The sequence below is a fragment of the Oenanthe melanoleuca genome, chromosome 3 (assembly GCF_029582105.1).
Source record: "Oenanthe melanoleuca isolate GR-GAL-2019-014 chromosome 3, OMel1.0, whole genome shotgun sequence".
In the NCBI taxonomy this organism is placed as follows: domain Eukaryota; kingdom Metazoa; phylum Chordata; class Aves; order Passeriformes; family Muscicapidae; genus Oenanthe; species Oenanthe melanoleuca.
This window is the reverse complement of record NC_079336.1, coordinates 27,460,132-27,485,954: the sequence shown is the minus strand read 5'-3', so window position 1 is coordinate 27,485,954 and position 25,823 is coordinate 27,460,132. Positions and strand designations below refer to the sequence as shown.

The following is a 25,823-nucleotide window of genomic DNA, read 5'->3' as shown; positions in this document are numbered from 1 at the left end:
TATATATTTTATAACTTCATTGAACTGCTTGTTGATTCCACATTACTGCTGTGGTAAGCAGGCCATAGACCAGAGCAGTTGTGTGAAATACATACATTTTGTATTCAAATCACTTGCTGTGTTTACCTACATAAAAGTACAAGCTTCACTGAAAGTTTTTTAGCCTTTTGTATGCACTATTAAATTTCAGCAAACAAAATGTGCAAAATAGGTGAAAAGAAGAGGAATGCAGACAGAGGTTTCTGGGGATAACGTACCTTAAAATTAAAGCAATACAGAGATACTCTAAATTAACCCTAATTTGCTGAGTTCTTTACACACACAGAAGTCTGAAGCTTTTCTAATATTGTTGAGTGCAAGGAATTTACTGACTTGACAAATTTATGCTGCCCTGATCACACAAAAGAAACTTTTCACTACTTGCTATTGAAAATGTCTTTTGGGTTATTATGCCTCTGTAATGTTAAGAGTTTGCAGAATGAAGTTACTGCTCATGTTATAAATTTTTTCAGTAGTTATCACTGCTTTTGATACTGCTTAGCAGGGTATTTTTTAAAAAACTCTATAAATAGGATAAATATCTTATTCTATAATACCTTATATATAATACATATTATATTATATTATATTATATTATATTATATTATATTATATTATATTATATTATATTATATTATATTATATTATATTATATTATATTATATTATATTATATTATATTATATTATATTATATTATATTATATTATATTATATTATATTATATTATATGTAATAAACTCTGTAAATAGCAATGTAAAAAGGGAAGGTACTGTAGTGTAATCTTGTCAGTTCCTGTAGCAGTGAACATACATTCTTTTTCAGTGATCATGGGAATCTCTTCATTTGTGTTCACTTACTCCATAATGCTGTTCTCCTGCTCATTGCAGAACAATTAGCTCAGCTGGCAGCCAGCCTTAGGAGGCCAGAATTTGGTGCTCCAGGTCTCCCTGGCCGACCAGGGCCACCAGGTGCTCCAGGACCTGCTGGTGAAAATGGTTTCCCAGGACAGCTTGGCCCCCGTGGCCTGCCTGGCCTTAAAGGTCCCCCTGGTGAGATTGGTCGTAAAGGTCCTAAAGGTAAGAAATTCTCCAGCTGGCTTTCACTTGGTGACTGCTTCAGTTTTGGTTTTTTGGGGTTTGTTTCTTTTGTTTTGTTTTGATCCTGTTGTTGGTGTTGTCCCCTTCCTTGGTTTACAGGTTATTGGTGTACACTGTACATGTGTGAAGTCCAAAAAGGATCCTGAGTTAGGAATGTAAGCTGTTTGTGTAACTGTTGTGTCAGTTACCACTGTGATCAAAGGACTCATTGGCCTGCCTTCAGCAAGACTTGGTTAAAAATATGCTTTTTAGCACATAAAAACCACAAAACCTCAAAAGTCCATGAGAGTGAGAACCAATATTAGGACTCTGACTCAGCTGCTTCCTTCTAGTTCAGGGCAGATGCTTGTCCTTTCTCACATTGTAGAAATCATTTGGTAGCAAACACCACATGTGATTCCAGCAGTGGTTCTCTTTGCTCCATTCAGCCTGGCTGCTGATTCTGCAAGAATCATGGTCCCAAGAGCTGATGTAAGCAGTCAGATTACTTCACTAAAATCTAGTCTACTTTTCTAAGCACGCCCAGTTTATCACATTACAAGGGACTGATAATAATCTACCTTTTTATTTGCATATAATACTTGAGCCATTAAACATCATTTCACCAGGTGCCAGAGTCTATTGATTCTTTGGAAAGGACAAATCCATAGTAAAATTGAGTTATATTTTACACAAAATCTTTGATCTAAGTTAATCTCTGCTGTTCATGACTGAGAGGTTCTGTTCTCCTCCAGAGGATTACAGGGTAGAATTTTCTGCAGAGTCTTAATGACTACCATGTATGTATTAGTTTCTATTCAGCAGTGGTTTTGATTTGCTTTCCAAAAAGATGGCCTTATTTAAAAATTATCTTTCTGCACAAAGCTTTTCTGTTTCTGGAGTAGGGAGTTTACTTTTGATTTGAGGTTTATTTGAAAGTGAAATTTGGAAAACCTTTGAGAGAAGGAATAGAGTACAAACAAAGCAAAACTTAACAGCATCATTGCTGGAGCTTTGCTACAGTTTTAATTCAATGTATTATCATCTGCAGAAGAAACAAAAACCAGAAATACAAAGGTAATGTATGGGATATGCAAAATTTGATTCAGTACACAGCAGGCTACACTGTGTTAATATTAAAAGAAAAAAAGAAACACAGCATTAAGTCCCCCTGCGCCAAACAAGCAAAATACTTACCATAATTAACAAAAAGCTATAATGGCTGTCATTAAATTCCCAGTTACCTTAGAGTAAACCTTGCAATGCCATTAAAGATACAAGGGAATTGGTGAATGCTCTCATGTGCAAGAGCTATAATGATGGCAGCCAAACTGAAAACTCTCAATTCTTCACTCTGAATGCTTCACTTCCTGGTAATTTACCAGAGTTCCACATAAGTCACAGGAATCAACTGATTTTCACCATCCATTTTGAGACTTGTCTGAGACTGGAGTGAGGGGAAAAGGATATTTGGATGTGATAAAAGGGAGTAGGAAGAAGATGTTGAGAATTGTTTTAAAAAGGTCATAATAAATAGGAGACAGAAACACAGCAAAGTCTTAACCACAAGGCACAGCAGAAGGTACAAAAGTACAGTGATTTTAACAGCAGCAACAATGGCAGAGTCAAAAAGAACTACCTCAAGGAACGAGATTTGCATTAATCATTGCATTAATGAGCAATCTGGGGTAGTGAAGGACTATTTCTGCTCAGAAACAGAAATTAAAAGTGGGACACATTTGGGGCAAGTAGGAGTAAACACTATTCTGTAGTTTTTGGTAGCTGGAAAAAGCAGAAGTACATATGGTAACCTGAACTGGGGTTGCAGTAGCTGCATTTACAAAGACAGGCTGGATTTCCATGTTGACTAGTTAGTCTGTAGCAGAGATCAGATTCGTCCTTTAGTACCCTGTGTGCATCTTTTATTAAAACCTGCACTTTTGTACTGACTCCTGTGATCCTTTGCACAACTTCCTTCTTTTCTGCTGTGCAATGGCAAGCCAGAAACCTAGCAGTCTAGTGTAGCTTTCCTCACCACAGTACAAGACAGTATAGAAGCATAAAACGAAGCTCCCTTGAATATTATTAGGCATAAACTTGTGACTTTAACCTTGCATAGAAAAAAGGCAAAAAACCTCCCAAACAACATAAGGTATTCACACTTGGTAATATACATTGTGTTATGGTATAGACAACAGTGAACAGAATTTGAACTTTACAACCCAAGCAACAAAAAACCCTTCCCCTTACTGAGATGATTCAGGTTTGGAGCAAGATATGGCTTGAAGAAACTCTGTGTGTCCACCAAAGGAAAGTGTCCATGATATTATTATATGAGAAAAAACTTATTTTGTGAAGGTAAAATAATACCTATGTGAATATCAACAGAGTACTGTCTTCTGTGCAGACACCTTTTTTCTCCTCTTCACTGGCTGTCTCCAGGACCAACACTATAGAACTTAGCTGAGCTTGTATGGTTTTGCAGAAGCCAGTAACCGCAGTCTGTATCCAAAGTATCCTGAAATCCTGGGACTTTGGTTTATTCCTGTTAGATAGGCTGTGATACTATACACATACTTTCACGTGGTACTTACTGTCCAGCTCTAGATGGTTTCTTTCCCCCCAGTGTGTCTGCTTCTGAGTGTGACTAAATGGGTGAAAAAAACTAATCAAATCCCAAATATTTTACGTGGATATGTGTCAGGACATCATTGAAAAATGCTAAGAATATATACAGCCAGCTGAATTCTCTGCTTGTTAACTGTTCACTTTTCAAAGAGAATTTACTGAAACTGATACTTCAGGCAAACTGTAACTAATGTTTCATGAATTTGCTTTAGGTGAACCAGGAGAAAGAGGAGAAAGAGGATTTCCAGGCAGAGGACTGAAAGGTCATCCTGGACCAAGAGGTCTTCCAGGTAAATTATAGGAGGATGAGGATAAGGAAGATATATAGCAAAAATTTACTCAGAACTTATACTTCAAGCTGCTTTGAAATGATAAAACGTGTCCATTAAGCAATAAACTCTGAAATAGTGCTTCATAATTTTTACTTTATAGGTGGTGATTCAGTTAGAAATCAGAATTAAAAACTAAAAAGCAAAAAGCTACCTCCTCATTTATCTCAGTGTAGAAAGATTAAGAAAAATGTAAAGAAAGCATTAAAAAAGGAGGCAATTACACATACATTAATAAAATCACCTCTTTTAATATATCTTTTATACACACATAAAATTATATCTAAAAAAATAAAAAAGGCCATAGCCTCCAATTATCTCACTGGCAGACACAGGAGTCTTCAAATTTAGGATATTATTTTATTTCTGTGGTAACTAATTGCAGTGTTACACAACATGCCTCCAGGAGAGATTCCTGCTGATGGATGAAGCACAGCTGGCCTCTAGTGGCCAGTGAATGAACATAAACATGTTATTTCCATCAGTATTTCTACAATACATTTCTGTATTTATATAGCAAGATGAACTACTCATATTTGTTCTCTTGTGAAAAAGGAAAAAAAAAAGTTTAGTCTTTACTGATCCCAAGGATGTCTGTGTAACTCAGAAGTGTTTTCTGTAGAAATCTATCTCTTGGAAGAGGCTTTCTGAAATCACCGTTTTCCCTTTCTTCATTGAAGGTTTAGAGGTAATAACTACTTTAGTGCTCAGCAGTTCCAATCTTTACATCTATTTCCCCAACCTTCTGAGTGGAACAAAAAAAAAAAAAAAGAATTTTTGGTATTTCTTTTTCCAGAGAGCTAATGAAATTCTGTGGTAGCAAGAATGCCCGAGGTATTGGCAGCAGGGTTGGCTGAGCAGAGTACCCTGCAGAGCTTTGTACAGCAGCAGACCTGCACTGGTACAGCTGGAGAGCACTGGGACTGAAATTTCATTGCTGTAGCTGTGTAATCTCAGATTGGGTGTTGGGTAGAGGAAAATTGTCTCTGTAAGTTGGCAGCCCTCTTGGGAATACCCTGAGAGCAGTGAAAAACCATCTTCATACAGCTTGTAAGGACAGGATGCCAATCATGCTAAGCAAGTCGTATGCTGCTGGTGTTTAGAGCCGCATCCATCCTCTTTTCCAGGTGAGCCAGGCAAGGCCAGCTACGGCAGGGACGGCCGTGACGGTGACCGAGGTGCCCCCGGGGTGGCCGGGCAGCCTGGCGTCCCTGGTCCGCCCGGCCCGCCCGGCCCTCCCGGCTACTGCGAGCCAGCCTCCTGCAGGGTGCAGGCGGGACAGAGAGCAGGCAAGAACATGAAAGGGCCCTGAGAGTGCCCGTGTGTCAGCATCAGTTTACATCCTGCACAGACAGCTGAGGGAGGAATAACAAAGGAGAAATAAAGACACGGACAAACCTTTCAACTGAGGTTTCAGTAAGGTATTCTTAACACAGTGGTTGTTGTACATTCTTCCAAAAGGAGTACTTAGCAACACAAGCTGGAACAATGGTGCTTACAGAAATACACAGGTGCTGCCTTCTGCTTTCTCCTTTTGGGGGAAAATAAAAGGTACTTGTCTATTTTTATTTTTGATTTTGTTAAATAAAGAGTTTCTGTGATTTTTTCCTGCTCCCCTACTTAATTCCTATGTGTGATGTACAGTGAAATAACATCTTCAGCCATGGAATAAAAAAGGAGAATTTTATTTACTGCAGCTGTAGCTACTTTTTCATACTTATAAAATAAATTCTAGCACATAGCCTTCATGCATAGTCCCTTCATTGTACATGTGTCCTGCACAGAATGTGCAAAACCTCCTTCAGCTCTTTAATTCAATCACAGAAAGCCAGATAAGAGGCTCTTATGAAAACCTGCCACCCTTGGCACTGTTTGTGCTGCCAATATCTGTAGAAATACAATTATGGAGTTGCCATGAACAGCCCATGTGGAATAACCTCTTCCTTTTTGACTCCAATTTATGTTGCATTAGTAATTCCATATAAAGCCCATTGCAGTTTGCCTTGTGACATTAAGATAAAAGGCTAGTGGCCACTGTCAACAGAATTTTAAGTCCTAGAAATATGTGTGTTTCCTATAAGAGATTACAAACCCCCAAATTAATAAATAATTTTTAATGTATGGTTGCATTCAGTATTGAGAGCCAGAACAGCCAGAGAAGGCAGCCATTAGATGGCCCAAGTTGCCTTTTTTAGATACTCAGTGTTTAGAGGAAAATGTGCAATGTGGATGTTCTGTTCCTCTCTGTATAAATTAAACTATTTGTGGTTTGAGTTTGCTTCTCTGAATTTTATTCTCTCTCCAAGACAACAATGAAACCACCCTGTGATGTTTCCTTTCTTTTCATTATTAGCCATCCAAATTTTCCAATGCAAGCTTTGGCACGCTTGTGTTAAGCACTGATTTTTCTCCTAGCCCTTAACTGTCTGATCATGTTCCAAACACTTGACTTGATGCCAACAGAGACAGATAACAAGACAACACACAACAGAGAGAGATAACAAGATCCATGGAGCTCTGCATTTTGCATGCAACATGTAAGATAACACTGAAGGGAAAAGTAGTGGTATAATGTATGCTCCAAAAGGAATTATTGAAAAAAAAAAAACCTGATTTCCTACATTAATACTACAAGAAGTCACCAAAATTGGCAAGTGCACAGAATTTCATTCTTGAGGAACAAATCCAGAAGATTCCACACAAGGTGAGTGGCTCGGGAACACAAAAAGGCATTTTCAAAAGTTTTTGAATTAGTTATTTTTTACTGACTTGGGGCAGAGTCCTCAAAAGTACTCCTTAGGTAGTGGAACAAATAAAACACTAGTAAAAAACTCTGTAGTTTCACCAGCAAACTTTTATTTTGACTATAAATTGTGTAAAACTGTTGAAAAGAAAAAATAATCTCACCTGATAACAGAATGAAAAGATTGTTTTCTGTACATAATGCATAAACATATGAATCAAAAGAAGCAAACTCCCTCACATTTAAATACAATTGTGAAGTGCTTTAGAAAATATAGTCTGAAAAATGCATAAAATTCCACAATGGAAGGAAACTCATGTAGGAGAAAAATATTCATATGCAAAACCCAAATAAGAATTATTACAATCAAACAAATTCAACACTGAGAGTCAATTCAATACAGAATCTGTATAAGTGGACAATCTTTTGATTGTGATAGATTTTCTCCCTTCAAGCTGACTCACAAGTTTTAACTTAAAGAACTGAAGAAAAAATCCTCAGGGCCACTGCAAGTCATTATGGAAAAGAGGTACTTGACAAATGGTAGACTGTACACCATAATATACCAGGGACAGGATTTTTAGTAACAGTACATTCAAGTAAAATAAAGATTTGGAAAATAAAGACAGGATTATGAATTTAAAATAAAGATGTATTGACTATGGTGACACAGAAAAAAATAAAAAGCTTTAAAAATAAATTTTGAAGGCACAGTGCAAAGAGACTTAGAGGTTTCACAAGCCACTGTCAGCATGCCACCAATTTTAACCAGATGCTCCTGAAATTTCAGTGAAATCCCAAGCAAGTCTTGTTCTCATCTTCTTCAGGTTCAGCATCATAACATTCTGTGAGATTTATTGAATAGAAAACTAGTGACAATCTTTTACCCATCATGATCTCTGCACCACTTCTAGTTCTGAAGGTTTATTTGCAGTTGAATGTGTATGTGATAAATACGTATTTTAGCTCCTCAGTTACTTCAGTATAGGCAGGAACCCAGAGAAGATTGTAGTGATAACCAGTTTATAGACTTTCTTAGGCTGGACAAGAACTTTAAGATCATTGAGTCTCACTGTTAACCTGGCAATGCCAACAAGTTTGGTGGCTTTCTGATATAACACTGCTGCTGAATACTGTGCTAAGAGATGGACGTATTATGCATCTACAGATTATATATACATAGAGTTAATGTATGAGTTTATATGTAAGTTTTCTGCCTCAGCCATTACTGAGTTCAAGCAACTTAGTATAAACTGCTACCAAAAAATCTTGAATGTTTCACAAAGGCCAAAGTCTCTGTAGCCAAAGAAGCTCTAGAGCACTCTTTGGAGCTCCTAAGTGATGTATGAAACCAAGGCTAGGGAGGATTACACTACATTTTGTGTCCTTGAATAGCTTAGTCATGATCTGAGTTCACCCAGACCCAAGCACAGATCTACATAATTTCTTTCCTTTCAAATATGAAAAGTGTCAATAGATGGTATTTTGAAGGTTACTTGAAGGACAGAAGGAAAAAGAAACCAAGTTTCCCGAGAAACACTTTGTTCAGAGACAACAGTGTTAGATCATCCTGGCAGAACACAGCAGTTGTGCTCCACTTTTGCAAACGCTCCATTTTTGCAAATGTTGTTAAATTGCTCAGATAATTGGGTGAAATGTGTTTGTTTGACCTGCTCATGACTGTATTATTTTTTGACCACGTAACCTCTGCTTCCTTTATACTTAAAATTTGTAGTTGCTGCATCTCCTCTGCTCATAGGTAGAGCAGAAATATCTATATTCTGTAGGGCAAGTTACTCCTGTGTGATTTGCTACAGCTCCAGTTTTATTCACTACCTTCAATTTTTTGTTATTCCTGTTTTGCTTGCTGCCTGTGCATTCAAAAGGATGAGTAAACCTGGCAACTTCAGACAATAAACTAAACAAACTTTCTGAAGTCACTATGAAATTGGAAGAAACAAAATCAAGTTAGTGGTGAAATTATTACATATAGTCCTTTAAAATGCCATCAAGTATTATTCCTCCTAGGAGATTTAGGCAGCAAGAGAAAAATGAAAATTCCAAAAGTTCCCTGAATAAAAGTTGGGCAGGAATTTATCTGCATTCAGGGAATGTACTAATTTCCATAAATCATATACATATTAGGACCAAGGTTTTGCATTGAGTTGGTTTTGTTTGTTTATTTGTTTGCTTTTTAATCCAGACTGTATAACCCTAAGTTTCACTAGGCATAGGAAGCCCAAGCCTGGCTTCAATTGGGGTCAAAATCCAATCTCCCCAAATTCAGCCAACCTGCCCTATCTTCCCCCCAGAGCTTACTGCAGTGGCTTTGTGCCTCTCCTTTCTCCTGTTTGCAGGTGCATCCTCCCTCTTGTGATTTGACACAGAAGGAAAGGCTGACACTTTTGACAGAGCATCAAACAGAAAGTGTGTGAAATATTTCCATTTCCATCCAGCACCCTGTTTCAGATTGTACATGGCCACATAATCAAAAAGTTATTTTTCATCCACTTAACAGATTTCCATTGAACTGAACCTTAAATGTTGCAAACCAAAAATATAAGGAAGGAAGGAAGCAACCAATCATCATTTGATTAATTCAGTGACAGCTGCATATAATTCAGAAATAAAAGAATACAAAAAACCAAGGTGTGTCATTGAGAATCCTTCAAACATTCTGACAGGAGACAGAATGTATTTACGTTAAAACTGCAGTAAGTAATTAAATGCATTTGTGTTTATAGAATAGCAGAGAAGAAAGAAAACTGCTAAAAGACATGTAGACTCCAGTCTTTTTAGCTAAAAACTTATTTTGGTCTAGAATCTGTAATGTTTATTAGCAATTAATATTTGAAAACCATGTTTCCTTACAGTATCCTGAAGTTTAAATTTTCCACTTAAATACTAACCACAACATGATCTCGGTGCTAAACTTGTTCTCCATGGCCTACACCTACCTATGTGCATGGAGGTGATTTAAACACCTATTCAGTACAATCAAATTTTAGTGGACATATCAGATTTCAGGAAAAATTTGCACGACTTGGTACATTCAGAAACCTGAAAAACTTAATAAAAACACACCCCAAAACAGAAATGTTTTGATTTATGAGTTACTTTTCTTGTTCTAACATTTCACATTAGAGCAGCAGTTCTACTGCTTTGGTAAAATGCAAGATTAGGGACTTTTAAAATGTAGTCTCTTTGGAGAAACAAGTTTATAAAATGCTAATTTAGCCTGTGGGGTTTTTACAAGACTTTCATGTAAACATTTCAGGAAAAAAAAGTAAGAAGCTGAGCGTATATAGACATGAAAAATTACATTTCACCCCTGTGAAAAAGAAGAAGATCCAAAATATTTTGTGTGATTATCCACTAGTTAACACCCCCACTTATTTAACAAAGCTGTGCATATCTAACATCTGTCATAACCCACAATCATAAAACATAAGGGAAGGATTGATAATAGATCCCGTTTCTGTATCACAGTGCTCTTTTAACATTGAAACCAAATCCAGTTTAAGGTAAGAATATTGGTTCTCAAAACATTGCCAGGCTGCACTGCTGCCCAATTCTACATTGGATGCTGTTGAAGTTTTTACATAGTTTTAAACATAGGTGAGTTGTTTGGAGACAAAGGTCATTGCAGGGGACATAAATGATGCCTGAAAGTGAGATGTCCCACCATAACATATTTTTTGTAACATACATAAAACACAATTTAATAATAATCACAAAATCTTAGCAATAATATCTGACAATAATTATCCAAGAAGGCAGTATTTCTGCAAATACTGCCATGCAAAACTAAAGACATTTGAAGAAAGGAAAAAGAAAAAAGTCAGCCTAAAGAACAAAATCTGAAACACTGGCTGTTGTGCTGTGAGAATACACATAGCTGGGTCAGCTCAGCTCTGGTGCTGCTGGGCAAGCTGTGCCTGGGCTATAATCTTTGTGCTGAAAGGATGTTTTGCACTCCACCATGTGGACAGCAGGAGGTCTGCTGCAGCCTCAGGAAAGCTTCCCTCTGCAAGTTTCTGCACTTTTTTAGGCAAACTGAGTAGCTCTGTACCTAGCTATTTAAAGAAAATCCCAACACTTAAAGCAACTTGCCATAAAATACAATAGTCTGACCCTGAACTAGGATAAAGCTTAAAGAGCTTTTTAAAAAGGTTTCAAACATTTTGTCAAAGTAATTTCACTTCTGAGTCTTGTTGCACATAAACAAATCCAAAGGAGAATAAAAGACCTTATGCTACTGGAAAAAAATCCCTCGTGTTTGTTTCCTTGCAGTGCTCACTGCAACATGAACTGCTCAAAACAGATACAAAACTGATAAAGCAAACTGCAAAATAGATTAAGCATCCCCTCTTCCCTCTCTGGCCTCCTTCCCAAAAACTAAGACAACGTCAGTCTGAAATTGCAAAGAAACTTCAGGGGCCAAACTTGAAAGCCATGCAGACACATGTTTCCAGCTACATTCCACTTTCAATTCTGAAAATGTGAAGTAAGAGCAAGCCAGTGTGAAGTAAAGTTAAGCTGGGATTAACTCTGTTCTACCCCAGTGAAGAACGTGGCATCTTAAAATAGGTATTGAGATAGCCCATATTAAAAAATACCCGTTTTCTCACATGAGAAAATTAAAGTGGGCTTTTAGCAAAATAAAAATAATGCAACAAGATAATACCAAAGTTACCTGCAAATCAACTTAAAGCATTCAAATACATTTTAGAAAGACCTTTCTTTTTGAGCCTATAAAAAGAAAAAGGCATCTGTAAGAAACATAGATGAAAAAATAAAACTTCTTCAAATATAAAAAGTGTTCTGCTTTCCAATAAGTTCAAGTAAATTAAAATACAGCAATTGCATCTGGCAGATAACAGATGCTGGGTTTCAGCAAGCTAAAAGCCCCAAAATATACAGATACCTCCAATGCAGCACAATGGTCTATGTACAGCCTTCCAGGATGGGGCTGCTTGGGAACCTCTAAGTCACACAAGTACTACCACAAGACAGCACCCTTTTCAATATTATCACAGAAAATGAAGTTCAAAGTGAACTTATGAAGTAAAAAATGTTTAGATTATTACATATATTGGAATTACTAGAGAAGTAACAAAAATAAAAAAATTAAGAAAAAAAAAAAGAAGAGAAAGTGTTCATGCAAGATACCTGACCAGCAGTTCCTTTCAGAGAATGGACACCAGTGTGTGGAGCTGTTCCTCCCCTGTGTCCATGTTCAGACACAGAGCTGTGCTGGTGCAAGGCTGTGCTCCCTGGGCGGGCAGACCCAGCGCTCGGTGCCTCAGTGCTTGGTTTCAAGCTGCCTCACCATCCCCAGCACTCTGAGCACCAGAACTGTGTCAGTTCCACAGAGCAAACCAAAATGTGCTCCATGGGCACAGCAGTTCTGGGGTGGGAGCAGCTTGTGTTGAGCTGAGCTCAGGCAGGACCGCTTGTCCCAAGTGCACCTTCACCCCAGCGGGACAGGCGCCTGCTGCCTGCAGAGCAGAGCATGTGCTGGCCTGGAGAAGGGACAGCCATTGATTGCCTCCCGAGGAATGGGTGGCTGAGAACAGGAGCTGTGAGGACTGGTTCACCTGTGGGCTTTGACCTCGTTTTCACAAGAACAGATAAAGCACCGTGACTCCAGCTGCAGGGTGTTGTTGCAGCTCCTTCAGGAGATCGTTTCATGGCATGCCACAGGTTTTCTGCCATCCTCATTCCTGCTGCCCTCTCCCAGGTGTTTACTCTCAGCCTTCTATCCCTGCGTTTCCTTTAACGTCCTTTTGTAGCAAGCCCCTTCTCTCCTCCAAACACCTAACCAATGAACAAACCAGGGATGTTTGCTTCCCCTTTCAGAAAGTGTCCTGAGTTTCCCAGCTACCACCTGAGTTAGTTCTGTCACCTCTTGCTCTCATCTTGCTCCTCTGTTCTGGGTACAAGTGCTAGGAACTCTATTTAGAAAAAATGCCAACCTGCATCTTTTGCTAAAGACATCCACCAGCCATTCCTTAACTGCTTTTAAGCAAAACCCAGATGTCAGCCAGATTCATATATCACAACAACTACTCTGGAAGCCAGCACTTCCAATTTGAGAATATTTTCTTGGTAGCTCAGTAATGCTCAAGCACAGAGTAACCAAAACTACTTCCCTGCCTGATGTGGGAGAGTGACTGACTTCCAAATGATGGGATAAGAGCCCTCAGTATAGCTTTGTACTACAGGTGCATTTTGAGGTTGTAGGTTATAGATGTCTGTGTTCTCTGAATAGCACCTTCATTTTCTATTGCACTGTACAAAATTCCACAGGACTAACTTAGGATCATCTGTTTCCTAACAATCAGAAGTGAAATTTTGGCCACCCCTACTCACTCCTTTTCAGGATCATCTGTGTGATTGATTTTTTCCAGCTTTTCTTCTGCTCAACCCTTTGAACTTTACCAGATTTACACAATGTTCTGTTTTGTACATCTTGACATTGTCTGTTCCTGCAGTCTTTACTAAATGCGTGAAAACTGGATGCTGTTTGTCTCAGTAGTACACCTTTCTGGGGGGGGGGTGGGGGTCCTGTGTTTTTTTCCAAATTTTTCTTGAATTCAAGAAATTTTCTGTCACTAGTTAATAGGACCTGTGAGTTTTGCACTTTACAGATTCCATGTTCTTCTCAAGCTTATTTCAGCATGTGAATATTGCAGGAGGAAGAGGAAAACAATGCCATCATCAAGATTAGAAGCTTGTCCAGTTCCATTCTTGGACTATGTACTCACCAGCCTCTGCTCTAAAGGGAGGGGTCACCTTTGCACCATCAGCAGTCTCTTGCATTTAATATCTGGAGTATGTGTAACCACGACTAAAGGAACATACAAGCCCACAGCTGGGACAAAATCCAGTCAAGAGAAACACCTCCTGGAGATTTTCCAGTCAGTCTGACCTCATGGTTGGATGGGATAAGGAGATCATAAAACACAACTTTGTTTTCTTCTTTGCCATCTTGTATGTGACTGAAATAGTGGGCAGCATTCCTGGTGCATGACAGAGTCTTTTCAGAAGATGTGCTGGAGCCTCCTTGAAGGACATGAATGTTTAGTCTAAACAGAGTTCCCAGCTCAGGTCCTGCATTCTCCATGAACAAGTATGCTTTGTAACTTCAGAAGTGTATTTTTTCCATTTAAAACTCACCACCAGCAAGAAAAATAAAGCCAGCTTACATATGGAGGCATACATAATGTCTTAAGTTATAACAAAATATTTTTTGTTTGAAGAAAGAAGTTTATGAAAATTATTTGGGCCTATTTTCTGTCCTAAGCAAAATAAATATGAGAAACAACACATGGAATGCACTCTGGAAAATATATGACATCATGTCATCATCATGACACTGCAAATGACATAGAAAAAGGCTCAGTTTTGTGCCTTACAAATTATCTATATACCATGCAGTGTCGAGAGAAAAAAAAAAGAATGCACCAAATATTTCAAATATTAAATTAACTTATTGGAAAGAGTGAAAAGTGAGGGTGAACCCAGGTGTCTGGGGAGAGGGTTTTATTTCCTGCTGGTGCGCGGGCGAGTCTGTGACACGTGGTAGTAGCAATCTGCCGGATTGCATCTCCCGGTGGCTCCAGGCGGCCCCTGCGGTCCCGGCGCACCTGATGCTCCTGGTGGGCCTGGCAGGCCAGCAGCTGGCAAAACAAAGCTAGAGTTAGCAGAGTCCTCAGCACAGCACCTGCAGCGCCCTGCATTCCACCACGACATCAGCTGCACTCCAGCACATCCGTAGGAAGGCGGGTGGGGATGACCTCACGCTACGACCCGGCTCGGGAGGAGAAGCGGGAGTGTAAAACCAGCGTCAAAAACAGGAGAAAGGCCCGTTAGTTCATAAATAACAACAGCAGAAATAAATCTGGAGACTTGTACCTGCAGGGCCAGGTGGTCCAGGGTTACCAGGCAGTCCAATTCCAGGCTCGCCTCTTTCCCCTTTCTGTCCTCTATAACCTACACAGAATAAAGATATGAAAATAAGAGCACCCTCTTATTTTAGGTAGTGATTTTCTGTGCATCTTGTTGACACAAAATTACCAAGACAAATATAACTGGGAAAGCACATGCTCAGTTCTCTTTTTCAGAATCTGTTTGTTTTTTTTTTTTTTTTTCATGAGACAGCTCTTAAGTTTATAAATTCCTTCTGGAAAATATGAGCATTTTTAGCAGTAACTGTTACATCATTGTCATAGGGCTCTTGCTTAGTTTACTAGCTGGACCTTTCCCCAACATTTTATGTTGCCTGAAATTCCTCTAATAAAGAGCCAAATGCGGACTTTACCCCCTCTGTTCTGCATAAATCCTTACACTGCACTTTTTGGACTGTAAACTGGCAGTTTTGTGATTAGAGACTCCCCTGTATGTGAGAGAAGACCCACTCCCCAGCCAGTGTTGCCCAGCTGCCCCCATATGGAATGAGGCATTTTGGAGCTTGTACAGATTTTGGGTTTGAAGTTTACTTTGACCCAAGTAGCTGCATATCATTAACAAAATGTGATTGCTAATTATATTTTGAATACACTTGATATTCAAAAGGATACTTGAGTCCTTTTTCTTCACAGGCCATAGGTTTGTATTTATCTAAATGGCTTCCACCTTCTCAGATGCTGCAACCATGCCCAACCCCTGCTTTTTTTTCCTTGAACTGTTTAAAAAAAGTTTTAATAGTTGAAAACACTCTGGCTGCTTTAGAGCAGAAGACTTGTTGCTATTGGTAAAATATTTTCCGTATTATTTCAATTTAAGAATGTACCTTTATGAGGCAGGAGAAAGGAGGAAGGTATTTTTAAAGGAAACACCTGCCACAAACCTTTACTTCAAAAGGGCTTACAAGGAACTGCTGTACCCAGCAGTTCAGATGCTGGCATGCAAGGTGACAAAAGCTTATGACTAATTTGCTGACTTCTGGTCACATTTGGAATGAAAATCTTCCTGCTTCAGGGACCAGTATATTTTTAGCATCACCTATGGCATACAATAAAGTATTGAGTTCTTCCTCTTGTGTAAAAAAACTGTAACTTAGTTTGAATTAAAAAGAAGAGCACAGCTGTGTCAATCCACCTGACGTGTCACGAAGATTAACTGGCACTGACAGGTGGATGGCAAAGGCTTTGTCAGTGTGCTGTGGTCCCTGCAACACTGCTACCTAACAGGATATTCCAGAAGGAAGTTACTTTGAGGGCTGTGGTACCAATTCAGGGTTGTTAGAGCAGACAGAATGCAGTAGGAATGGTACACAGAGCATTCAAGCTTTCTGTTACACACAAGCTCATTATACACTTTGGTAGAAAGTCTTATCTGTCACAATCATTCCAGCTTTCAAAACAGAGCATCAATCATCTTACTCCTATCAGCATCACAACAAGGAAATTACAGTGAGGCAAAAATGTTACAAAATGCATGCAGAGTGCTGTACATAACATAACTAAAGGAAATCAACAGTTTAAATCCTCACAGAAACACAAATTCAAATAAACCATGCATTCTGGTCACTGAATTATGTTAAGCAAAATTATACAAGGCAAATACACACACAAGCTATAAAGACTACGGAAAAGGAATATGCAGCTATTTGTATTGGATTTTGAATCTCGGATTTACTCTCCAGTGACCACTGTAGTATTTAAAACTACATCAACCACAGGATCCATTACATGTCCTATTTATTTTATATTTCTCAATGTTTTTTTATTTACAGTCAACAGTTACAATGCATTTCCCACTATAAACCCAGTTAACTCTAATTTTACAATGGAGTGCTGCCACTAATAATTTGTTTTGCATTTCTTTAGTTATGGAGAAGAGAGAGAAATCAAAGGTACCATATATCACATTTACAATCCCCGTGATAAGCATTACTGCAAGTCTCTGACACACTGTAATTGAGAACAACTGAAATAGACTGCATGATTCTGTAAACATCACTGGAATACAAAAAAATAAGGGAAAAAAACCCCCACAATAGGACAAAGAGCAGTCTGCCAATGCAGATACATGGTCCAGGGTGGTGGTAAATCATTACTGGCTGTGTTCAAACACACATGCAAGGGTGTAGTTTTTAACATGGTGGCAGGTAAGTACTGCTCACACTGAAGTTGAATACAAAAATTCCCAAATACCTTGTCTAACAATAAGGCTTTATTAGATAGAATGCAAGAATATTAATAAACAGACTTATATGTAAACAATGTGAACAATGTAATGTGTTACTCTGGCAGAAAAAGATTTGATTTTTAATGAGGTATATTTTGCTCAGAAGCAGGTCCATGATTACACCTCCAGAGGATAATATCACCTTCTTTCTGAGCTTAGACTGACAAACTCATTCACAGTCAAAGGAAAATATTACCGTACACATAAAACAGATTTTGATTTATTGTTTTTAATGTAAAGGCACATATAAGATGCTATCTACTTTTCCTGGTAGAATTACAATTCCAGTAAGAGGCACCTGCTTAATTCAAAAGGTAACTGTTTTAGCAGAGCCCTTCACTCGGGTTCCAGAAGTTTTGTTGTGATTTCTGCAACCCCAGAGTTCTGTTATTATGAGCACGTACCCAACGTGGGCAGTATGGTAAACACCTGGTAGCAGTATGTAGCAAGTTTATGTTCATGTAAATAAGCTTTTGTTCACAGATGAGTAGCTGCAGCTGGAATTCAGCTCTCAGTTTGGTGCTGCCCACAAACATCACAGTCAAAAGTGTTGTTACTGCTACACCCTTGGCTCTACATGGAAATGACACAAGTTCATGTCCATGAACTCAGAGGTAAAAGGTGTTTACACTGCTCCAGAAGCTATTGCACTTATATCATGGAGACCCTCTTCCATCAGCACGGACAGTGCAGCACCTGAAACTAACATGTCAAGTATCTAGAGAAATCTGAGCTTCTTTAATACAAATACAAGGGAAAGAGATTACCAAAGCAGGGAACAACAAGACCAAAGTATAAACTGTGTTTTACTGTGCAAATACTTTGTGTTCTTCAGAAGACTGAAAAGCAACAGAGAAGGTGCTAAGATGAAGCCCTCTCATCCAGCACCAATACATGTTCTGAATTCCTTCTGTGTGTTACAGCTCTCTCAGCTGCAAGGGAGCAGCTGGGTTTCAAATCAAAATAAAACAGGTTAACTTTAACCTCCACAGCAGAGAACATTTTGCAGGAGGTGTCTCTTGAAACGAGTTCAGCTATTTCAGAAGAGTGACTGTGTCTAGACAACATCCACTACAACGGGTTCCTGATGTCAGCCAAGGATTCTACATGCTTCCACCATGCAAATTAATAATCATAATAAGAGACAAACTTTGCAACAAAGATTACCAACAAAGATAAGGAATTTTCACTATTCATTGCATGGCATTTTTATTTTCTGAGCTGAGCTTTTTTTTTTTGATTCCTCGAGGCTACCACAAGTTATGAGGACCTATAAAAAACTAATTTCCTTAATTTGGTAGAAAGTAAATTTTAACTAGGATGGGATCTTTTCTCAATTGAGAAAAAAAATCAAGTCATAGTACATAAAGGATCTCTGGATTGCTAAATTATCACAAGGTGCATTTCACCTAATGGACCAAAATTCACTTACTATTACAATTTTAAAAATCCAGTTAAGTCAGTGGAGTTAATTGAGTTAGATCCTCTAACACATGACAAGCTGATTGACTGTTTGCAGATGGATGACACTGATATATCTTGTTTGTAAAGTCTTGAAATAAACTTCCTAATTCTTTAGGAGATATTAACATACCTTAAAATCCATACAGAGTAAAGTCCCTCTGTTCTCCCTTAAGGAGATGCTGTACATTTTACCATTAGTCCTGCCTCAGAGCATTAGCTTGTAGATGCATATGCCACAGGTTATTTTTGAAATTGATACATATATATGTCTATAAAAATCTTCCATTTGCTATTTGAATACCAATTATGTGTTTCATAATTTAAATTGCAATTCTTCATTATATTTTGCTTGCATGCTATACTTCTAATGAGACCATCCTATAAATTATATCTACCTGAACCACTGGGCAGGATCTGAGGAGCACTATGAACAACCTTGCTGAAGGCCAGCAGGTAAAAATTCTGGACTTCCTTAGAAGGGAATGACTCTATGCATGAAAGTCTAGCAATTCTTTAAATACGCTTTTTAAAAACCATGCCTACACTTTCAGAAGTTAGTATCTCTTATTTGCTTCTGGGACTAACTCTCTAGCTATTAGTTTGCTGTGCAGAAGGATATCCTGTTGGGATCCACCTAAATCATTCCCAATCAGTTTCTAGGGGAAGAACACCACATTCAAGCTGTATGGAGGGACCCCTGTGAATCCACAAATGAAGTCAAACACCTCTCCAGACACACAGTAGCAGCTGCCTTTCCAGCTGGCTGGCTCTAGCATGCTCTGCATGCAGCATCACAAACAGGACATATTCACAGAGGTCCTGTTAATTGCCTGCTGAAAGCATCTACTCCTTCTCACTGCCTGTGTGGGACAAGTGACTCACTCTGCCAGCCCAGACACATATTACTGCACACAGCAAATCCCTGGAGTGGGCAATCTGAGCTACACCCAAGTAAGAAATATAACAAGAAGTGTCTATCACTCAATACCAAGTCTGTATTAGGACTTGTGCACACAGCATGCTACCTTAAAGGGCTCAGCCACACATGCACGTAATGTGCTTCACCAAGAAGTCTTGTTTGCTATGTATTTTATGGCTGAAGACAAGCTGGAATATAAAAGGATACTTTTCAATCTGCTCAGAGATTTGAGTTTCATTTTACTCTTGGCACAAAGCAGTAACATGCACAGGCACAACTGAGGAGGGTGTGAAGGGTATGTGTAAGTGTGCTCCTCTTACAGGATGGTGTCCTATCAGCAGTATAAAAAAGGCAAGGTAAACTTTTAGTTTTCTTTCCTTGGAAGTGTCACTTCGTGTATCTTCTCACTTGGCTTACCTTTTACTAATCAAAAACAAGTATTGAGCATATTGGTAAAACAAATGGAAATCCTGTGTACCTGGGATGCTAATTTACTTAAGTATAAGGTATGAAAAAGCAGCTTTTTTTTTTTTTTCAAGCACAGCTATATCTTTTAGTCTAGCTGGAAATGAAACCTAGTGCAACGTTTCACTTCCCAGAAGCATTTGAGACTATCCAGTACATACATCATCATGGGACAATCTGGCACTGACATTGAAGGTGACTATTTGCAGTGATCTGAATATTTAGGTAACGATGAAGTCAGTGTTGTAAGACTCTAAGCCTTTTATTGTTTTCCTTGATCCTTTATTCTTGTTCTTCTCATTCTGAGCTCACCACATTTTTCAAGCTTCTGTCAGGGGTTTGCGCTTATCAATGTTAGTAAGTCCTTATTCTTCTGATAGCTTTAGGATCCACACATCTTCAGCTTTGCTGGCATGTTCTTCATTCCAGTCTGACTTGCTCTGACTCCAGAGCAGACCAAACTAACAAAAGATAATAAAGAACTACCTACAGATAAACTGCAAATTAAATATTACCCACCCACAAATAATTATTCATCTATAAATTCGTTTTCCCTTCTAGTCTGCTCTCCTCTTCTTTTTAATCTCTGAAAGGCTGACTCTACAGTAGACCACAGCTACAATGAACCTGTAATCCTCAAAGCTAATTTTGCAGTAAAAGACAGTTCACAGAAATGAGAGTCCTATACTGTCCAAGTGCGTTGCAATACACAAATTACTGTTTGGGATATAGGGAAAAACTGATTACTCTGATTTTTTTTTTTAAATGACAATAGGTTTCTTCACCGCAAGAAGAATTCATTTAATAATACTTCAATTTTCACTTCTTGTTAAAGAAGAATATTACTCTTCATTTTTTCCTGCCCTGTATTTTCTCAGGATCAAAGCTGAGAGCAGTCAGATTAGGAGATCAAATTTTCTTTCTTAAATAAGATGGTCTTTCAATATGAAGCTGAATCTAAATAGCAAGAGTGTTGGCATTGTTTTTCTTGCTTATTCAAGTATTTTGTAGGAAAAAAACAACTGATACAGTAGTTCTGTCAGATTTATATATCTGTCAATAATTATAACTGATTAGAATAAAATGCACTGATTAGGAGTTTTTAATCAGTAAAATCCACACATTTACTATGGGTTAATATTTAGATGTGGTCTGGAAAAACATAAGTACATAAGTTTAAAAGTTAATCATTAGAAAGCTAGAGAGGTAATCCTGGCTTATTTAATAAATATTAGCAAGAGTATAAGAATTTCAAGATACAACTAAAATGAAAACTTTTTGTAACTCCTACCTTGAATTCCACGTTCTCCTGGTGGTCCTGGCAAACCATCCTTTCCTGGTGGCCCTGGTGACCCATCTTTTCCTGGGGGCCCTGGTTTCCCATGAGCTTGGGAGGCAAGCATTGCAGCAGGCAGCTTCAGCTGGGATACAAATTGAGCCATCCTTTCTTCATTAAAGACACAAGAAAAAGTCAGTAAGAAATCTGCTAGCAAAAGAGGGAAAAAAAAATCCCAAAGCCCCAGTTAAAGTTTCTGTAAGTAGGGTGTTTAACTCTTCTTAATGCCAAGGTATTAAATGCTGCAATTAGCACAGACCTTCAGTTCCAACTCAGATTCATGTCTAAGTCTTTACCCTTTGAAAAAGCTAGAATGCATTTGTATTAAAGTTTCTATTACTACACTCTATTACTGATGTATTCCAATATTTCAAATGACTTCTGACTCCTGTTCATGGAACTACTCAAAACAAATAGACAGAATAATTAGTACTTAACACATGGATGGATGGCTACCTTATATGTTTGTAACTCATATTAAGCTGCAAAGTTGAGATTAAATACTGCAAACAGTTCTTGGAATGTGCTGGAACCCTGAAAACAGTTGTAAAAATCTGTAAGTGCTCAGCAAAGAGTATTAATTGCAGATATTTCAGAATAGAAATGTTCATGCTGCTGGGATAAAGAGCCCTTGGTAATATTTTAGTGTTCCTTAGAGGTAGATAAAATAGGTATTAACCTTGACTCTGTCATACCAGATTAAATATCTAAATATTCCACAGTTTAGCAAGTATTTACTGTGGTGGAGTTTTCAGATTTATGAAAAAAAATATTACAGAAGAGTAGGCAGCAAACAGAAAAGGAGGAAGGTGACAGAAAGTAAGCAAAATGAAACAATGCCAAAACTGGAAGATCTGTGGGAACAGTAGTGAGGTGTAGAAAATAAAATAGCTATAAAGACAAAACTTCTTTATTCCCTGTAGGCAGGGAACCTTCTAGTGCTTTCTTTTTGTGAATAGAATAAATATTTGTTGCCATTCTATCTGAATGGGAAAAGGAGGTGACTTCACTCAACAAACTGCTCTTGAAATCCATAGCAGGTTGAACTCTGAGGGGTAGCACCCTGGGGAAAAGTGATAACACACTTAGTCCTGTTGTAAAATGAAAAACTGCCTGAACAGGTTAAGAAGTCTCAAGCTTATATAATTTATTTTATCGCTGAAAGATGTTTTTTAATTCACATATATTAATGATAGAATAACAAAGCATATTGAAGACATAAGACTTGCTAAACATACCTACAGCATCAAGGTAGCTGCTTAGTCCAATGTAAGTTAGATGACATGTAAAGAAATTTAGAGCAGAATTTCAGGTTTATTTGTATTCTTCCTTTCCTTACCTTCAAACACCTTAAGAACCTCTTGTTTGATATATTTCTTTATTTCTTCAAGTGAAATTGCATCAGCCTGATGAGGAAAAAGAAAGGTGATATGTATCAGAAGGAATGTACAGAGGACACTTTATAATGCTGCAAAAATAAGAAATGTTCAAGTTATCATTACAAACATAAACTTTCACCAACAGATAAGTATTTTAATATATTTGTGTTACTTATTTTACTTGAAAAGCCACTTTATTGCAAACACATTATGATATTGTAAAGACACTAATGGCATCCAGTGGGAGAAGCCCTACCAGCTGCCAAGATGAGCAGGATGTGATGAGTATGGGAGTGAACTTTGTGCACGAGTAAGGATGTCCTGTGACAACACTCTGCTTTACTACTGCATTGCATCTGCCAACTTCTCACCTGCCCTGGGGACTACTTGCTCTGATGCACTGCTGACCAGAATAGAACCACAGCACCAGTAACTTCACTGGGAAAGTGTTTTAGAGCTTTACCTTACCTGACTGAGGTTAAAAAGAGCCCATAACATGGATGCATGTGCCTGTGTGCTCATACAGACAAATCAAGATATCTACAACTGGCAAGAAGCATTTAATTATCTTGTAAAATGCTGATTCCCCTTGTATTGAGAATCAATTTTGGCTGCCTCCTTTTCTTTCCCAGTTGCAAAGGCTCAGACTTTAGCTCTTCATCTTATGGAAAAAATGAAAATTAACTGTACCAAGTAGCCATATTGATATGCAGGAACTAAAGAAATAAATAATTAAAGTTTTTAAAAAATAATTAAGAATAACTGCCTGATCATGTGGGTATACTTTTTTCCACCTGAAATTATTTCCCACTGAAATTACCTGAGAGAAATCCTTAGTTTTTCTAATACTGTGCTATTCCTCTGTTGAATTTCCACCCATGCTACCTTCATAACTGTCTGAATTCACAAGCAACAAAGAAACTTATATTTACTTACTGGAAACCCTGGGGGTCCTGGTGAACCTGGGGGGCCTTGATGGCCTGGTGATCCTGGATAGCCTCTGTCTCCTGGAGGGCCAACAGGACCCACATCCCCCTTTTCTCCTGATGGGCCAGGTTTCCCTCGTTCACCCTGTGGACCTCTGTCCCCTGGAATGCCCTGATCTCCCTGTGTAAAATAAAAGGAGAAAGAAAACCATTATTCATAGTGGAACAAACCTGAAAAGTCATTTGAGAAAATTCTTGCCAGTTCAGAAACAGACTGAGTCATTCAGGGAAGATGATTTTACAGGCTGAACCGTGTCTCTGAAAATACATTTTGTCTTCTTGCACTTTTGATGTTGAAGACAAATACAAAAATAATAGCTTGACCGTGTAGACTACTTTTCAAGGACACAACTTGAGTATAAAAAGTTTTTAGGCCTTCTACAAAGATCTAGAAATGTCAATTATGACCTAGGTATAATTTAGTTGCTCAAATTCATACAGGTAAAAGACACCAGGATATTTCCTATAACTTTCCTTACAAGCCTACTATTTTATGTCTTAATTTTCATAAAATTATAGTTAATCTAAGTTATTTCTAGTACCCAAAGGGAGCCTAGGTGGAAGCTGGAGAGGAATTTTTAACATGGACATGTATTAACAGGACAAGGGCTTCAGACTGAAAGAGAGTGGGTTTAGATGAGATATTAGGAAGAAATTCTTTACTGTGAGAATGGTGAGGCGCTGGAACAAGTTGTCCAGAGAAGCTTTGGATGTTCCAACCCTGGAAATATATTAAAGCCAGGCTGAATGGAGCTTAGAGCAGCCTGGTCTGATGAAAGGCCCAGGGCAGGGTGGTTGGAACTTGATGATCTTTAAAGGTACCTTCCAGCCCAAGCCTTACTATGATTCTATGATTTGTAAGTCCTCAGGTCTATAACCCTGCAGAGTAGGTATAGATAGCTCTTCTACCTGGGATAAAGAAAAAGGCAGATTTCTCTAGAATCATGGTGCTATGGCAGTGTGAAGCTGATCCTTTTCTTCTAAACAATCCACGTTTTACAGGCTGCCAATGTGTAGGAGACAAATCAAATACTACAGCAACTTTTCAAACAAGCTTTTTTAAACTGCCTCCAGTGTTTTCTTTGTGTTTTGAAAAAGGTCCTTGTAAAAATTCATAAACTAGGTCATGTATTTCTCCAGATTCCTCTTTAAACTCTCTCCACTATGAATTGTACAAAATTCAGGACATTTGTATTTTGTGATCTCTGCCTAAGGTGCTGCTTTATTCAGCCTTTCTCCTTTCTAGCATTCTCCTATCTTTTGTATTTTATCTTGTACCAAATTCTGTGCAGAAGGATCTGCTGTTTTTCTTGTGTTTCTACCTGCTCTACTCCAGCAGGTTCACAATCTGTGATCAAGGTATGCAGATAACAGCAAAAAATGAGCAAACCACTAGCACCTGTATCTGTTGAAATCACTAGAAAACTGGTTGGTATAAAACATTTTTTCAACTAGTTTGTCCCTGAGTTTATGAAGTAGTAATAACAGCAGTGTTTAGGCACTCAAAGGATATGTAAAACTATTTCAGCCCAGGTGGTTTATTCCTTCTTTAAATTGATTCTGTGAGGACATTCTTATATTAGACAAGAAAACCTCAAGAGTTTTACTCTGTCCTTCCAATTTTGGTGCTTCTCTTTTCTGTAAGTACAACAGCTGGTCTCAAACTGAAGGAGCATGCTGTACAGCAGTGATAATAATGGCTGCAAGAAAACCTTGACTTTATTTTCTGTAATCATTGCAATCACTCTCACACAGATGCAGGACTGTGTCCTTAAAGGCAATGCTAGAACATTGTAAAAAGTTAATTTTCTAAGGGATAATTGTAATAATTGTTAAACCCTTATGTCTCTTCAGTGTCATAAAGCAGATTCATTTTCCAGATTAAACAGGGAGGTTCTTCTCTGAGTCATCAAATAAATGTGGTAGCCATTTGATTAGAACATCAGGACTTCAGCAATGTTATAAGAAGACCATCTTCATATATACATGTATATACATATATATATATATATATAACTCATCCCTCACTTTTCATAATGATTCCTGCCCTCCATGACCTTTTTGCCATGAACAGAACTGTCTGAAGGGTTTGGGAAGCAGTCAGGCATAGCACTGGCATTTCTGCTGTCTAAGTGTGACAAGCTTGTTTTACATAAAACATGATTTGTGTTTGTGACATAGAAAGGAAGACAACAGGGCAAGTTCACAGCTTTTGCAAAGTCTGACAACAGCACAACTGGATTATCTGCTTTCCAATTCTC

At 38.2% G+C, this 25,823-nt stretch overlaps 2 protein-coding genes across 3 annotated transcripts in view; one reads left to right on the top strand and one right to left on the bottom strand.

Annotated features, from left to right (window-relative positions):
- The window catches only part of COL9A1 (collagen type IX alpha 1 chain), a 62,578-nt gene extending 56,378 nt beyond the window's left edge, over positions 1 to 6,200 (top strand). The window contains exons 36-38 of one of the 2 annotated variants that reach the window (XM_056487449.1): positions 928 to 1,116; positions 3,957 to 4,034; positions 5,201 to 6,200. In XM_056487449.1, coding sequence (XP_056343424.1) covers positions 928 to 1,116; positions 3,957 to 4,034; positions 5,201 to 5,385 — 452 coding nt within the window. In that variant the 3' untranslated portion in view covers positions 5,386 to 6,200. The remainder of the gene's footprint in view (positions 1 to 927; positions 1,117 to 3,956; positions 4,035 to 5,200) is intronic. The other variant, XM_056487450.1, reaches the window with a different exon arrangement.
- Positions 6,201 to 6,909: 709 nt separating this feature from the next.
- COL19A1 (collagen type XIX alpha 1 chain) overlaps positions 6,910 to 25,823 on the bottom strand; it is a 176,062-nt gene continuing 157,148 nt past the window's right edge. The window contains exons 45-49 of the mRNA XM_056488063.1: positions 23,513 to 23,683; positions 22,537 to 22,603; positions 21,153 to 21,308; positions 14,737 to 14,814; positions 6,910 to 14,501 (exon numbers count right to left, since the gene is read on the bottom strand). Coding sequence (XP_056344038.1) covers positions 14,365 to 14,501; positions 14,737 to 14,814; positions 21,153 to 21,308; positions 22,537 to 22,603; positions 23,513 to 23,683 — 609 coding nt within the window. The 3' untranslated portion in view covers positions 6,910 to 14,364. The remainder of the gene's footprint in view (positions 14,502 to 14,736; positions 14,815 to 21,152; positions 21,309 to 22,536; positions 22,604 to 23,512; positions 23,684 to 25,823) is intronic.